This window comes from Anastrepha ludens, chromosome 6 (assembly GCF_028408465.1).
Source record: "Anastrepha ludens isolate Willacy chromosome 6, idAnaLude1.1, whole genome shotgun sequence".
Lineage (NCBI taxonomy): Eukaryota > Metazoa > Arthropoda > Insecta > Diptera > Tephritidae > Anastrepha > Anastrepha ludens.
The window spans coordinates 42,836,299-42,851,424 of record NC_071502.1 but is presented as its reverse complement, the minus strand read 5'-3'; the positions used below and the strand labels follow the sequence as shown (position 1 = coordinate 42,851,424).

The 15,126-nt window shown below is 35.3% G+C and overlaps 1 protein-coding gene across 3 annotated transcripts in view; it reads left to right on the top strand.

Annotated features, from left to right (window-relative positions):
* Window positions 1-14,923, top strand: part of LOC128867728 (protein late bloomer) — a 51,680-nt gene extending 36,757 nt beyond the window's left edge. For all 3 annotated transcript variants that reach the window (XM_054109182.1, XM_054109183.1, XM_054109184.1), the window contains exons 3-6: window positions 6,711-6,875; window positions 6,965-7,141; window positions 13,948-14,115; window positions 14,229-14,923. In XM_054109182.1, coding sequence (XP_053965157.1) covers window positions 6,711-6,875; window positions 6,965-7,141; window positions 13,948-14,115; window positions 14,229-14,309 — 591 coding nt within the window. In that variant the 3' untranslated portion in view covers window positions 14,310-14,923. The remainder of the gene's footprint in view (window positions 1-6,710; window positions 6,876-6,964; window positions 7,142-13,947; window positions 14,116-14,228) is intronic.
* Window positions 14,924-15,126: the final 203 nt, after the last annotated feature.

Sequence of the window (15,126 nt, the reverse complement as noted above, 5' to 3'; positions counted from 1 at the left end):
AATCGGAAATATTTATGTAGAGTAGAATGGGGTAAGATAGGTCATTTTTTTTTTGGAGAGCTCTTGCTACGGTGTTTTTGCATTGATTTTGAAAAATAAGCAAGATTTTGAAAAGTTATTTATCTGCTAACATTTTGGTTATACTGAACATCAGAATTCGTTTTAGAGGTATGGTTCCTTCGGCAAAGTTTCTTATTTTGATCCCTAGAATATGATTTTCACAGAGCAATGGGCGATTTTTTTGTCTCCCCACAAATCGACCCGGCCTAATATATATATATAACTAATTGGCTCCTATACCTTTTTGGGTATTTGGCCGAGCTCCTCCTTTTATTTGTGGCGTGGGTCTTGATGTTGTTCCAGAAATGGAGGGACTTACAGTTTCAAGCCGACTCCGAGCGGCAGATATTTTTTATGAGGAGCTTTTTCATGGCAGAAATACACTCGGAGGTTTGCCATTCCCTGCCGAGGGGCGACCCCTATTAGAAAACACGTTTCCTAATTTTGGTGGAAGAAAATGGTTATTAAAGTAACCGCATTTGACCTACTTATAGAATAGTTTTCTGATAATTTCAGTGAAGAACGTACTTTTCTCGAAAATAAATATGCAACAAAATATTACTCCATCTAACGGTATTTCGCAGCAGTAAAACGTCAGCAACTGTAATACTGTGCTTGATTGACCAAATTTCTGTTCGCCGCTCTGATTCCAAAAAGTAACAGCACTCCGAAATAAACTTTTTCAAAAATTTGTGCGGGTATATAAAGTTCGTTGCCGACCGAACTTAACACTTTCTTAGTTGCTTTAAACTATTCTGTGTCATCTGAGTACACATACATATATATATATATACTTATACATATGGTAAGGCAAAAGTAGACTGTCTTATCGCTGAGCTCAAAATAAATAGTGACGCGAAGATTTCACTTTTCTTATCACCAGAGTACTTTTGGCCTTAACACAGTTGCTAAAGAAGAGTAATATGTATGTACAACCACACCTACATACCTATGTACATATGAGCTTGTGTTATATAAAATTAAACAGCTTTGCAAAGTATTATGTCTAAACAAGTTCCATTACTACATAAAATAAGTTTTAAGCCAATATTTGTTTGTGTGTACGTAAGTAAGTAGTACATAGATTAAATGACCGCCAAACAAGCGTAGTGAATTATGTAAGACACCCTCACATAAAGCAAAATAATGTTCACCTTCCTAAGTACGTAGACGTCATAAAATGTATTTGTAATAGGTTCGGGGTTTGATTGGCTTTTTGGATAATGAAAATCGAAAAACGAAGCACAATATCTTTTATTTTTGGTATATCAATAAACAAAACAAAAAATAACTAAATAACAGCACCAGCTAGAAGTCATCAGATGAGCATTAAAATAAACCAACATATGTGGATGTCGCAATTGCTGATTCTCAATCCTAAAATGCATTACAATTATTTTCATTAAATTAAATGAGTTATTTTATTTACGTATTTCTAAAAATTTTGCTCTTGGATTAAACTGCCATGCCAAAAATATTCGGTTCTGTATTGAAAAATTTGTGGCAATCGCCCAATATCGAACAAATGTTTTATAACAACGGTTACCCTCGACAGGCAATAGTTGCTTCTCTCCATCAAAAAAGCTTCTAAAAATACGCTCCATTTGCCATTAGTCGATTTGCGGAACAACGTTAAAATGCGTAAATGACAGGTTGGGGGAAAGTTGGCCTAGTAGTGTGGCCAATGTAGTAAATATTCGGTTGGGGAATATGTTCGTAGCGTCTTTACCGAAGACTTTTATTTAAACAAAAACAATAATTAAATCAACAAGTTAATCAATTATATATTCGCCATTGCTGTCTACAACCTCTTCCCACCTCTCGACCAATTTGTTGATGCCGTTTTGCCAAAAATCGCCTGGTTTGGTGTTAAAGAAGTTGTTGAGTCAGTTTTTAAGGACCTCTTTATCATTGAAGGTGACGCTCTTCATATGGATGCTGAAGGAACTCCCATTCAAGCTCTTGGAATGCCGCTTTGACGACTTCTGCAATATGGGGCCTGGCACTGTCGTGAAGGAGTATGCTTTGACCATGTCAATCAGGTATTTTCAGTCGAATAGCCTCGCCCACGCGGTGTTGCTGGGCAATGTGGAGCTCCTTGTCGACCGTGGCATTCTTTTCGAGCATATCCCAGTACACCATGCGCTCCCAGTCCCACCAAACACATATCATGATTTTTTTTTTAATGAAGATCTGGCTTGACTATCGGCTTTGGCGTATCGCTTGGAGCCACCCGCTACTTTCTTTGCTTTATATAGACATCATTCATATATAGCCACCATTTCTCATTTCCCGTGCCAATTCGACGACTGGTTTTACGACTGATCTCCTTCAAAAGTAATTTGAGACGTTCTTCATTGAGGTAAGAAGATCTTCCCTTGCGGGGCGTGTCATCGACGTCAAAGTCACCAACCATTCTCGTGCTGTAGACTCGCCTATGACAACTTCTACATATACACCGCAAATATCCCGGGCCACTTCAGCAGATTTTTGACCTCGATGAAAAGGAAAGAAGAGCAGATGTCGAAAATGTTGATTTTTGTCTCCTGAATATTCCATTTCTAAGCCTCAAAACTAATAAAAAAATAAATAACTAAAAAATATTGTACAATAAGATAGTTTTGTAGAGTAGAAAAAGTTCTATCGAATGAATACTTACCCTTTGCCAAACAGCACATAAATCGTTGTAAAATAAATGAAAATATAAAACCACTATGAACTTAATTTGGTAAAATAATATTACAACAAAAACAATTTTTTTAATGTGGGAATTTATATGAGCGTTTCCTTCTAAAAAATGGATATAAGTACACGCCGATAAACAGTGCATGCGCCTACCAGCCTGCAAGCCTGTTGCATTGAGCATTTTTAATATTTTTGTGTACTTTTGTTTTTGTGTTTTGAACGCGCCTTAAAAGTTTTTCTCATCTGTCTTTGAATCGGCGTCATCACATTTTTGCACTGTTAAAATGATTTGTTGTAAAAATGAAAAATTACCATAATTGAATAAATAATTTATTGCAAGTTGACGTTATTGGCTTATTGGCTTTTATTTTTTGCTTTTCGCTCTCATATTTTAGTATGTGATAAAATAAGAAATTGTCACCGCGATGCCCTTGCACTGATTTGGTTGCTGATTTCGGTATTACTACTCGATAAATAAAAGCGTTGAAGACATTTATAGACTTTTGGAATCAAGTATGCCTTAGTTTACAAATAAGGTGGATTTTATTATTTGATTAATATATGCACATCATTGAAAAATGAAATATTTGCGGGACATATATAGAATTTTCGTCTAATTTCAGTTTCTTTAATTGCTGATTTTTTTAGAAAAAGCGTATATACATACATATGTATAAATGTACATCCTTTAAACAGCTGAATTTATTTGGTTACTTAAATTAAAGAGTAAATGGCACTGTATAACATAAAAAATTATAATAATAAAAAGTTCCGGTAACAAAATATGACATATGGCGCTAATGAGTGCCAAGTGAATCCATTCTTAAGGTGAAGCGACATGTATGTAATATGTTGAACAAAGTTGTTGGAATATTCTTGTTAACAATTTTTATTTATTTATTAAATCTACGGCTTAACAACTTTATTCAATGTATAGGGTACAAAACAACTTTTTATGACTACAAATAATTCACAAATTAAATTAATTAAAAATATTCTAAATAAAAATCATTTAAACTAATAATTTAAGAGATTTAAAAAAACTTCCTTTGTTAAAAAAAGTAGTACAGGGTTCTCTAATGGTATGATAAATAGGAGCATTACTAATATATTGTGTTCTCACCGGGCATTTGCAAAGAAAGTTTTCAACAGTCTCTTTCTCTGCCGGATCCCCACAGCTTCTGCAAAGGGAGTTGTACTGAAGTCCAAGCCTCTCCGCATGAGCTCCGATCACCCAGTGACCGGTGACTACCGCTATGAGTTTTTGTGCTATGAGAAATTGAATTAAGCGTCTTTCTTCTGTCGTACTGAAGCCAAAGAGTTTTTGAGATAGACCAGGACAAGAGGAAACTCCATTTGTCTTGCGCTTTTTTAAAATAGACACATCGGGGGACCCAGATGTCTAAGTTGGGAACAACTGAAACCGGTTCTCTCTGCCCTTCTCTGGCAAGCTCATTGGTAATTTCATTTCCCTCTATGTTCATTCGCCCTGGAACATAGATAACAGAAATGTTTATTGCACATTCGGGACGTTTGTTCTCCTCCTTGCAGGAGTTGACCAGAAGAGAGCTGCAAGAAGGCGATAACAGAGCTTTGGCGACAGCGATACTCATATGGAAGCTGAAAATCTAAAGAGCGAAGTGCGAATTTGAGAAACATTTTCTGAACACAATCTAGCCAATTTATGGGCATCTGATGAGATAGTCTTCAAATGCATACCATGTATTCCAAATGCAACTGAATCACTGTGATAAATAGTAATTTATATAAATATACATATACATTAGGCCGGGTCGATTTGAGGGGAGGCAAAAAAATCGCCCATTGCTCTGTGAAAATCATATTCTAGGGATCAAAATAAGAAACTTTGTCGAAGGAACCATACATCTAAAACGAATTCTGATGTCCCCCAATTTGGGTGGTAGTCGCGCACCAACCCATTCGGCTACGGCGGCCGCCGGATTAGTTCGGTTCTAAATTACGCTGCGTCTGTCTAGTCGCCTGGAAGTAGTGGTACGCATTGGACAAAGCCCCCGACATGCTAAAACACTGATATTAGAACAGCCACGAGATGCCTCTTGATGCCCCCCTACAACACCTACATAATGAGACACAAATGCTTCCTGCCAAAGAGCACAACAAACTGCTCAGCAAACAGTTTCTACTCGGATGCTACCGTAGGTTTCACTCATGTAGACACCTGCTTGAATCAGAGCCGACGAGATCCAGGGCAAAAGTAACCGTCAGCTACAGGACCGGACAATGCTTAGATATGCACTTAACGGCATTTATCGGGAGACACTTACCACCTTCCTAAGCTCTCCACTCCCGAATGCCGTAATTGCCGCAATAGCTCCAGCTATCCCGAGAGACCCGCGAAACCTTGGCCCAATTATGTTCTGGATACTGTAGCAGGCTAAACTCCTACCTATGAAGAATTGACCTGGACATACCAAACATAAGCCCATGTGAAGGTACGATAATAACCATCTTTTCATATGCCCCATCACATCCACTCATCTAACATCCCTTTCCCTCTGGACCCAACCTATCGAAACAACAAGTTTCCTGGGCCTACCGTTAGATGAGCTAGACGCAGACGACCGGTAACTACATTGCACTGACATGGTTTAGTAAGTTGCTACAACAACACCAGCAACAACAACAAGTTGTCTATATGCTGAATGAATTTGATATATCAATTTGGTATCCCCGCAAAACTAATAGAGCTATGTAAGATGGCGGTGTTCAACACCGATAACAATGACAGCCTTGAAATGCTACGGAAAATCTCTCTTGCCAACAAGTGCTACTTTGGGCTAAGTAGGCAATTGAATAGCAAAGTGGTCTCACGACGAACAAAACTAATACTTTATAAGGCGCACTCCAATTGTATGACGCACTCCCTTGGGCTTCAACAATAACAGGAAATAAGTAAAACCCTTTAAGGTCGAGCGCAGGTATAGAAACTCGGCTTGTGGCAACGCGCGCTCAAATACGCATAAGCTTGTAAATTTTGCCAAGATCGCTTTGAAAATTTGGAACAATATTCATGAAATGAAAAAAAAAATAGTAATAATAAAATTTTAAATATCTTACCTTCGTTAAATTACTACACCTCAGCAGTTGTTGAATAAAATAATAAAAAATATGTATAATTCCACATTTTTTATAGTTGTAGTATTCAAATTTACCCCAAAAAACACACACACGCACAAGTTCGGAACATCCAGATTTAATATTTTTACTTCACCTTTAATGGTCTTAAGTTTTTCCGCAAGACTGTAAGACGATGCCCTTTATTAGAATTGGCCCAACTTATAGGGAGCTGAGTAGCACCGAGAAAGGGAAAACTATTCAATGCTTTTTAATAAATTATTCATACTTTGAAATGAATTTTAAATTATTATTATAAGGCTCAATGTATGCGCATATAGATATACAAGGTGGTGCAAAATTAATTATCCAATTTTGAATTACTTCTTTACTAAATAAAAATAAATCATTAGTTGATCATATAAGTAGGTCCATTCATTCTATTAAAACTGTTTATTATGAAATTTTATTGATTTTTTTGAAATTTTGTAAACGTTTTGACACTTTTTAGTTATACATATGATTTTCTGTTGTAGAAGGTATAAAGTGGCGCAAAATCAATCACCCAACTTTGATTTTGTCTTTTTGTATACTTGAAACAAAAACTATTTTGAGTAATGGAAACCTTCATTTTGACCTTTACGCGCTCCATTATATGGCTGTTTGTTTACTGCAGCTATCTAGTTCACATGGCCCAAATATGTTTGGCGTACACCACCAATTGCAAAAATCATAAATCTTCCGATAGAGTGATTCATTTTGCGCCACTTTGTACAAATGTAACATTTATAATGCGGTTAATTTATTGCTGCTTCGCGTTTTTACATACCTATAATTATATTACTTTTGTTTTTACTGTACAATTTCAGCTCTTCGGCTTGGCCATTGTTGGCGTTGGCGTCTATGTTATCCTCGAATTCGAACAATTCTACACAGCCGCCTTCATTATACTCGGCCTGGGCATTGTCGTAATCTTGACCGCTATCTTGGGTTCACTGGGTGCGTCGCATGAAAGCAGTCGAATCTCCAAAACGGTAACCAACATTTTTTATAATTTTTTACATATTTACGTATTTATTTTTCAATGTCATTTCCTTTTCCATGCCTCAACATACGCACATAGTTCGCCATAATTTTGATTTTATGGGCAGTGCTACAAACATTAACAGTTGGCTTCTTTTGGATATTCCAATCGACATTGCTGATCAATGTTGATAAGACCTTCGATCAGTTATGGCGCAACCAGCCAGTGCCAATTAAACCGGAAAATGCCAGTCAAATAGCGAGCATCGAAAGATGGGTAAGCATGCGTTTTAAGGTGTATTATGGACACATATACATACATACATATGCTTGTGGACATAAGTACATTTATATATACACACATATACATATAAAGTTACATAACATAAATCATGCAAATGTATGTATATCTGTGCATACATAGGTCTACATATACGGTAGCGGTCAGAATAACAGTCGTGCGAGATATTGCATGAATAAGTATGAACTATTAAATTATTTTCTATATAATTTTCTTTTTTTTTTGTTTTGCGGAGATGTACATATGTAGTTCATATCATGACACAAAAAATAAATTAGTTTCACATAAAATTTTTGGCGCACACGGCGATTTTTGAAGTTTCATATTTTACTCATATTTCTAGGAGCGTGACTATGTGGTTAATAGTTAAAAATAAATTATGCTATTTCAAATTTAAGAACTATATGTCGGCTTCTTTTCATTGATATCTTGTGTTTATGCGGCTTGTAAATGCGCATCTAATTTTTTTTATTTTCGTTATTTGATGAAACTGAATATTAAAAAATTGAAGGCAGTCGAAAGAAAATGAATTACAATTTTCATTCAGGTAGTTATAAGGCGTTTTTCTAGCTGGTAGTAGATAATAATTCCTGGACTGTGCATAGATGGATACAAGGTGCTAAAATGATTCAAACTGATTATGAAAATGGTCGATCTTTAAGAACAATATAAAGCAAAATTCGAAATTTTTTTGGTGAAAATAATCGACCGAATGAGTCAACAGTTCAAAGGATGATGAACAAATTTGAAGAAATTGGTTCTGTTAAAGGGTTACATGGGTTTCTATGTAAAAAAATATTTATTTAATTCAAACTTTTTTCTGTCTTATAGATACATAAAGATAAAGAATATTTTCTGAAATTTTAAAAAAAAAATTAAAACTCCTCCATTGTGACGTCATTTCCGGTAACCCCTCGAAAAAAAGGTGCGTCCGCGTTGTCAGCATAACTCCTGAGAGAATCATCAAAAATGAAAAAAAAATAAGTGTTTTAGTTAAGACTATAAACTCGTGCTTGAACGAAGGAAAGAAAAAAAGTAAAAATTGGAATTTTGGCAGACATTTTTCCAAAAAAATTAAAATATCCGTCAAATTTGCTTGACATTTTGTTTCTTTTTAAATAGTTGTAATTAAAAAAAAAAAATCCTTCGTTCAAGCACGAGTAAATTGTATTTCAAACACCTGTGTAAAATTTCAGTAATATCGGTTGAGTAGTTTTCGAGAACATTTGACAATCGACTTTGAAAACACGGTTCCGAGAAAAACGCGTTTAAAGTTTTATGTAACAATAAAAGTGGCTTGGAACGCACACCTTCCAAAGGCTGTATCTCCGAAATTATTATTCAGGTCGACTTGAAAATTTAGGATAATATACTTGAGATGTTGTAGAAATTAATAAGTAAAAAAAATCGTTTTTTTTAACCCACGAAACCCATGTAGCCCCTTAAGAATAGAAAAATAACCGACAGACCAGAAACTGAACGTTCTGTTGAGAATATTGTTGCTGTAGGCCAAAGTGTTGATGAACAACCTTTAATATCGATATCTCGACGTTCTCAACAATTAGGCATTCATGAATCGACTGTTTGGTGGATTTTGAATAAAAATAGTGAAACCTGCAACAGTTTAAATTTTTAAAAGTGTTATTTTAAAACAAAATTTAGGCGCGTCTTTTGAAATACCCTTTATTTCGATGGATAGTACCAGCACAGGTCAAATGGCTAACATGACTGCTAATCGCATTAAGTGGAACTACAAGGTGGCGCAAAATTAATCATCCTATCGGAAATTTTGTAAACTTTGCAAATGATCAAATGCAAATCAATGGAGCGCGTAAAGATCAAAATAAAGATTTCGATCACGCAAAATCATTTTTTATTAAATTAAAGAAAAAAATTACTTATAAACAAATGGGATGATTAATTTTGTGCCACCTTATAGCGTTTCAGAATTAGCACAACTTTTAGAAAAAAACTAAAAAATTCTCATAAAAGTTTCCGTCTTTTTTAGTAACAATTTTAGGAAAATTTTGGATATGAACTTTTATAGCCCATTCAATTTTGCTATAAGAAAGTGCAAATTTAATGCAGCTAAAAATTTGCGTCGATTTTTAATAATCATTTTTTATTAAGTTAAAGAAAAAAATTACTTATAAACAAAATTGGATGATTAATTTTGTGCCACTTTATAGCGTTTCAAAATTAGCACAACATTTAGAAAAAACTAAACAAATGTTATAAAAATTTCCGTAATTTTAGTAACAGTTTTTAGAAAAATTTTGGATATGAACTTTTATAGCCCATTCAATTTTGCTATAAGAAAGTGCAAATTTAATATAGCTAAGAATTTGCGTTGATTTTTAATAATTACCTTTTTTCTGCAGTATAAATATGTTCGAAGATTTGAGGATGAAATCAAAACGAATCCTACGAAGCGTTCTGGCAATATGTAAAATCCAGGAAGTGCTGCTCTAGCATTCCCTTAGATGTCTTCGTCAATGGAAACTACGTTTCCTCTACCAAGGAGGTTATTGACCTTTTTGCGGCCTTTTTTAGTTCCAATTTTGTACCAACGTCAGGATCAATTAAAAATGAAAGAGAGGATACTTCTTCTTCTGTTAATTTTGGTTCTCTCCAGTTAACTGTTGATGATATTTGGGATCGTATTAAGCACATCAAAAGCGCATGGCAAGTGGATGTTGATGGATTATGATCTTTTTTTTGATCTTTTTGTCAAAAAATGCTCTGCTCTTACCTATCCAATTTTGATAATTTTTAATAAATCGTTAGCTTGTGGACAATTCATAGATGCTTCGAAAGTTATCTCTATCACACCTATATTTAAAGCTGGGACTAAAAATGACATCGCGAACTACAGACCTCTTTCCAAACTTTCAACGGTTTCAAAGCTCTTTGCGTATATTGTAAAACAAAAATTATACTTTGTTTTAAAACGTAATATACCAAGTAATCTGCATGGTTTTATGGCTGGTAGGTTAACTGTCACTAATCTTGCTGTTTTCTCAGACTTTTGTAACTCGGCTTGTAATAATAGCCTTCAAGTTGATGCAGTTTAGACAGATTTTTCCAAGGCCTTCGATAAAGTCTGCCACTCAACATTAATCTCTAAACTAATAAGTTTTGGGTTTTACTCTACTTTCCTTAAATGGATAAAATCGCACCTTTTAAGTCGCGAATGTGTCGTTGTTATCGATAATGTATCTTCTTATCCTTTTATTGCCTCGTCTGGTGTCCCTCAGGGCAACATTTTGGGCCGTTTGTTCTTTATAATTTTTATTACTGACATATCTGAATGCTTTCATTTTCCTGATTTTTTTTTATATGCAGACGACTTAAACATTTTTAAAACTGTACGAAAGCTGTCTGATTCATACAATCTTCAATCAGACCTTAAGAACGTCGTGGCATGGTGCGATAGGAATCTACTTCAATTAAATATTAAGAAATGGTCTCATGTGTCATTTTCTAAGTCAAAGCATATAATCTCTACCTCATATTTTATAAAGAACTCGTGCCTTAATACTCTTAATGATATTACTGATTTGGGTGTAATCTTCGTCTTCACCTTTCAGTTACTTAGTCATTTAAATTTTGTCACCGCCAAATCGTATTCTACACTTGCCTTCATTCGGTGGTTTGCTTCCGATTACGGACTCTTATACTTTGAAGTCACTCGTACGATCCAAGTTGGAGTATGCCGTCTTTATTTGGCGGCCTTATCATTAGTGCCATATCAATACACTTGAACGTATTCAAAAGAAATTTCTTTGTTTGCCACTGAGATCTTTGAACTTCACTGATCCGATTCCTTCTTATAATGCAAGATGTGCGTTACTAAACTTAAAATCGTTACAAAGTAGAAAAGTATACTGTCGCTCTGCTCTGTTTTCGATATTATAAATGGGGCAGTTGACTCACCTATACAGAGCGCTTTCATTTTTACATACCTCGAAAAAATCTTCGAATCTTTATTCTTCCTAGAGCGGGTTAGAACTGTTTATGCCTCGAGAACACCTTTGATTAGAACATTGAATGAGTTCAACCATATTTCAAGTTCTTTGGCTTTTGATTTCGGAACATGTATGTATAAATAATTCTTACAAATACCCTTAGTTCTATGTAGTCTGTTAGAAACTTTGTATTTTTTGACTTACTAAATGAATAAATGAAATAAATTTTCTTCCATATAACGAGTACTCTAAAAATTTAACATACCATAGTACATAACTGCATGTCCAGTATTTTTCTGAAAATTCCGTCTTAAAGATTTTTAAGTTTGCTGAAATTTTTTAATTTTTTTTTGTATTGAACTTACATTTTTTAGAAAATTTTAGAAATTATTTTCCTTGTTATATGGCTTTTGTTGTAATGTGATCTAAAGCTCGAAATACCCAGGTATGGAGCAGGGCGAGTAGCTCGATACTCAACCGAAACTCTTTGATTGTACTAATGTTTGTTCGTAAATTTTGAGCGTTTGACCAACTTGAGCAGCAAACCAAGGACTCTCAATTTTATTTGTCAGCATTTCTTTAGTTTTCTAACGAAATTAGCACTGTATGTAAATAATTTTGTAAAACTTGAAAACAAAATTATGGTAAAAAATTGAAGATAATCAAAAATATTGTTTCAATTGCTCGAAAAACCTCGATATGCTCGAAAATTTTCGACTATTGACCATCGAACAGGTAGGTAGGTAGGTGAAATGGTTAAAGTATCACTCTGGCGCTCCCCAAGTAGGACTAAAGCGCCGTTTTGATACTACTATGAGACCTACAATAGGAAGATATCTACAGCTAGCCAGAACTGTTGATTTACTGTGGGCAAAAAGTAAGGTGAATTTGGTTGTAAAATGAAAAATCTTTATTTATTCTTGTAAATCAATTTCATCCCCTTCAAAATAATCCCCTCTCGATGAAATACACTTATGCCAACGATTTTTCCAATCCCCGAAATATGCCAAATAGTCCATTTCCGGTATAGCCATCAGCACCTTCCTCGATTCAGCTTTTATCTGCTCAATCGACTTGAAACGCGTTCCCCGGAGTGGTCTCTTGAGTTTTGGGAATAGCCAGAAGTCACACGGAGCCAAATCAGGCGCGTACGGTGGTTGCGAAACGATATGCGTGGAATTTTTGGCGAAATGGTCACGAAGAACGAGTGCAGTGTGAGACAGTGCATTCTCGTGATGCAAAAACCAAGAGTTGTTGGCCCATAATTCTGGTCTTTTTAGACGAATTGCCTCACGTAAACGACGCATAACGCTCAAATAATATTCCTTATTAACAGTTTGGCCAGGTGGAAGGAATTCATAGTGCACCACACCACGAAAATCGAAAAAAACTGTCATCATGACCTTTATTTTTGAACGACTTTGATGTGCTCTTTTCGGTCTGGCCTCGCCTTTAGCACGATATTCGCTTGATTGGTCGGTTGTTTCAGGGTCGTAAGCATAAATCCAAGTCTCATCTCCCGTAATGATGCATTTGAGCTTGTCCTGATAGTCTGAAAGCATTGTTTCACACATATCAACGCGACGACTTTTTTCCAAGAAATTGAGAGTTTTCGGTACCAAACGAGATTTGGCTTTTCGTAGGCCCAAATGGTCTTTCAAAATGGTTTTAACAGATCCTTCTGATATTCCGATCATATCAGTAAGGTCTTTAACAGTCAACCGACGATTTTTGAGCACTAACTCCTTCACTTTATTGAAGTGTAGGTCATCTGTTGACGTTGATGGTCGTCCGGAGCGTTCCAAGTCATCAACACGTTCTCAACCCTCTTTGAAGTCTTTGTACCACTTATAAACATTTTTCTGCGACATGGTCGAATTACCAAATGCCTTCTGCAACATGTTAAACGTTTTCGCAGCCGAAATTTCATTCCGCAAACAAAATTTGATGGCACTTCTCTGCTCAATCAAATCAGACATTGTAAAAATCGAAAAATGCACTCTTGGTCGTTTGGTAAACACAAGCATAAATATATTACTGATAATGACATTCTCATGAAAGTTGGCCCAGATGTTATTAACAGTGCTGCCAACTCATGAAAAAAATAACTAGTGCGAAATTTTAATCCCGCGAACTTTGACAAATAAATTCTCCTTACTTTTTGCCCACAGTAATGGAGGAGATTGAATGGATTTAGGGTGGCGCACTGCCCCAGGCTGTCGAAGAGAGGAGCATCCAGTGACATTCATTGTTTACATTAACAGAGAAAGTTCTCAACAGTCTCCTTCTCTGAAAGGACCCCATAGCTCCTGCAATGGGGGTTAAATGGTAAATCTAGCTTTTCCGCGTGTGTGCCGATCGTCCAGTGACCGGTAAAGGCAGCTACGTGTTTAGAAATTGAATGGCGTGGAGTCCTCAGGACTTTCTGAGTCCTCCGTACATTGCCGAAGGGTTTTCGAAAAGTATAAGGGTACTCGTTGTTAATTTGCCCGGGCTGTTCAAAATTGTGGGAACAAAATCGGGAGCTGTAGTATAAACTATATTTTTCTAAACACAAAAAAAAAGAAATATATATAGAAAATCAATAATTAGGCCAAACATTGCAATATCTCGCGTTGTCATTATTGTGACAAGCATTGTATATACTATATTTACGTCACTAAATGCGTACTTTGCGTATTACGCAAGCGCGCATTCCTCGTTTAGTAAAAGTTTTTATAAAAACATGTGTGCATAATTTATAAGTAATTCATATTCATACTCGTACATCATAATTTATTATCATTTATTTCCTTATCCATTTATGCTCCATAGCTCGATTGCTGTGGCAATGTCGGCCCTAACGACTACATGCACCCACCCTACAGCTGTTATAGCAATGACAAACTGAGCCTCGACGGTTGCCGACAAAAGTTTCTCGAATATATTTCTGATCGTTGGGACGCTTTTAATTTCTTATCCATCGGTTTGGTACTGGTTGAGGTGAGTCAATTGACGGTCATGCATAAATTGTTTTTGTTTTTTTTTTAATATCTAATAAATTACGAGTTGTAATTGTTTAATAATATTTATTGTTATTACCATTCCATTTACAGCTGATTTGTGCTGCTTTCGCTTGGGTCTTGGCGAATAGCATTTTGAATCGTTGGCGCCGCTCGAAATACTATCCCAAATAAGCTGATTTACATGATTTATTTAAATGCGCATAAAGGCCAAAGAATTTCTATATATGTACATACATATGCATACAAGCGGATGTACAAACATGCATTCATGTGTACCAACCTACGTACATATAAGTATATAATTTTTGTTTTTTACTTCTAAACAGAGTGTATTCACACACATACACACACACACAACGATAGATTCAAAAGTGTTTGTTCTTTCGAAAATGAAATTAATTTTGCTAGTCTACCTCAACATGCTCATAAATTAGCTAAGCTGTAGGCAGAAAAACGCAGCTCAACATTCAGCTTAGCTGGGAAATACAATATAAAATTACATACAAACCGAGAGGGAGAGAAAAAAAGAACAGAAACGAAAATTTGTTTAAAAATTCGCAGTAGCTACGAAACGATGGTGCCAAAAGTAGTGTTCAATAGGAAATAAATTTGAAAAATAAAATAAGAAGAAGAATAATGTTTTTGTATATTTTTAAAAAAAGTGTATGTATGTATATTTTTTTATTAAAATTTACGCTGTACTATTGTTAACATTAGATTTAGTCGTCAAAGAATGTAATTAATTAAAACTATGCATGCCAAATAACACTTGTTGTTGATTTAAGGAAACTATGAAGTTTTATTTACATACATACATACGGCACTTGTACACACAAGCAGGCTGCGCTCACTGAATTATGACTGATGTGAAAAACTCATAAACTTGAACGGCGAACAAAAGTCAAACTACGGGCTGGTGAAAAAGTAAGTAAGCAAAAATAGAAGAAGACGATTTTTTAAATGAAATTAACTTTTTTACTCTCTCTCA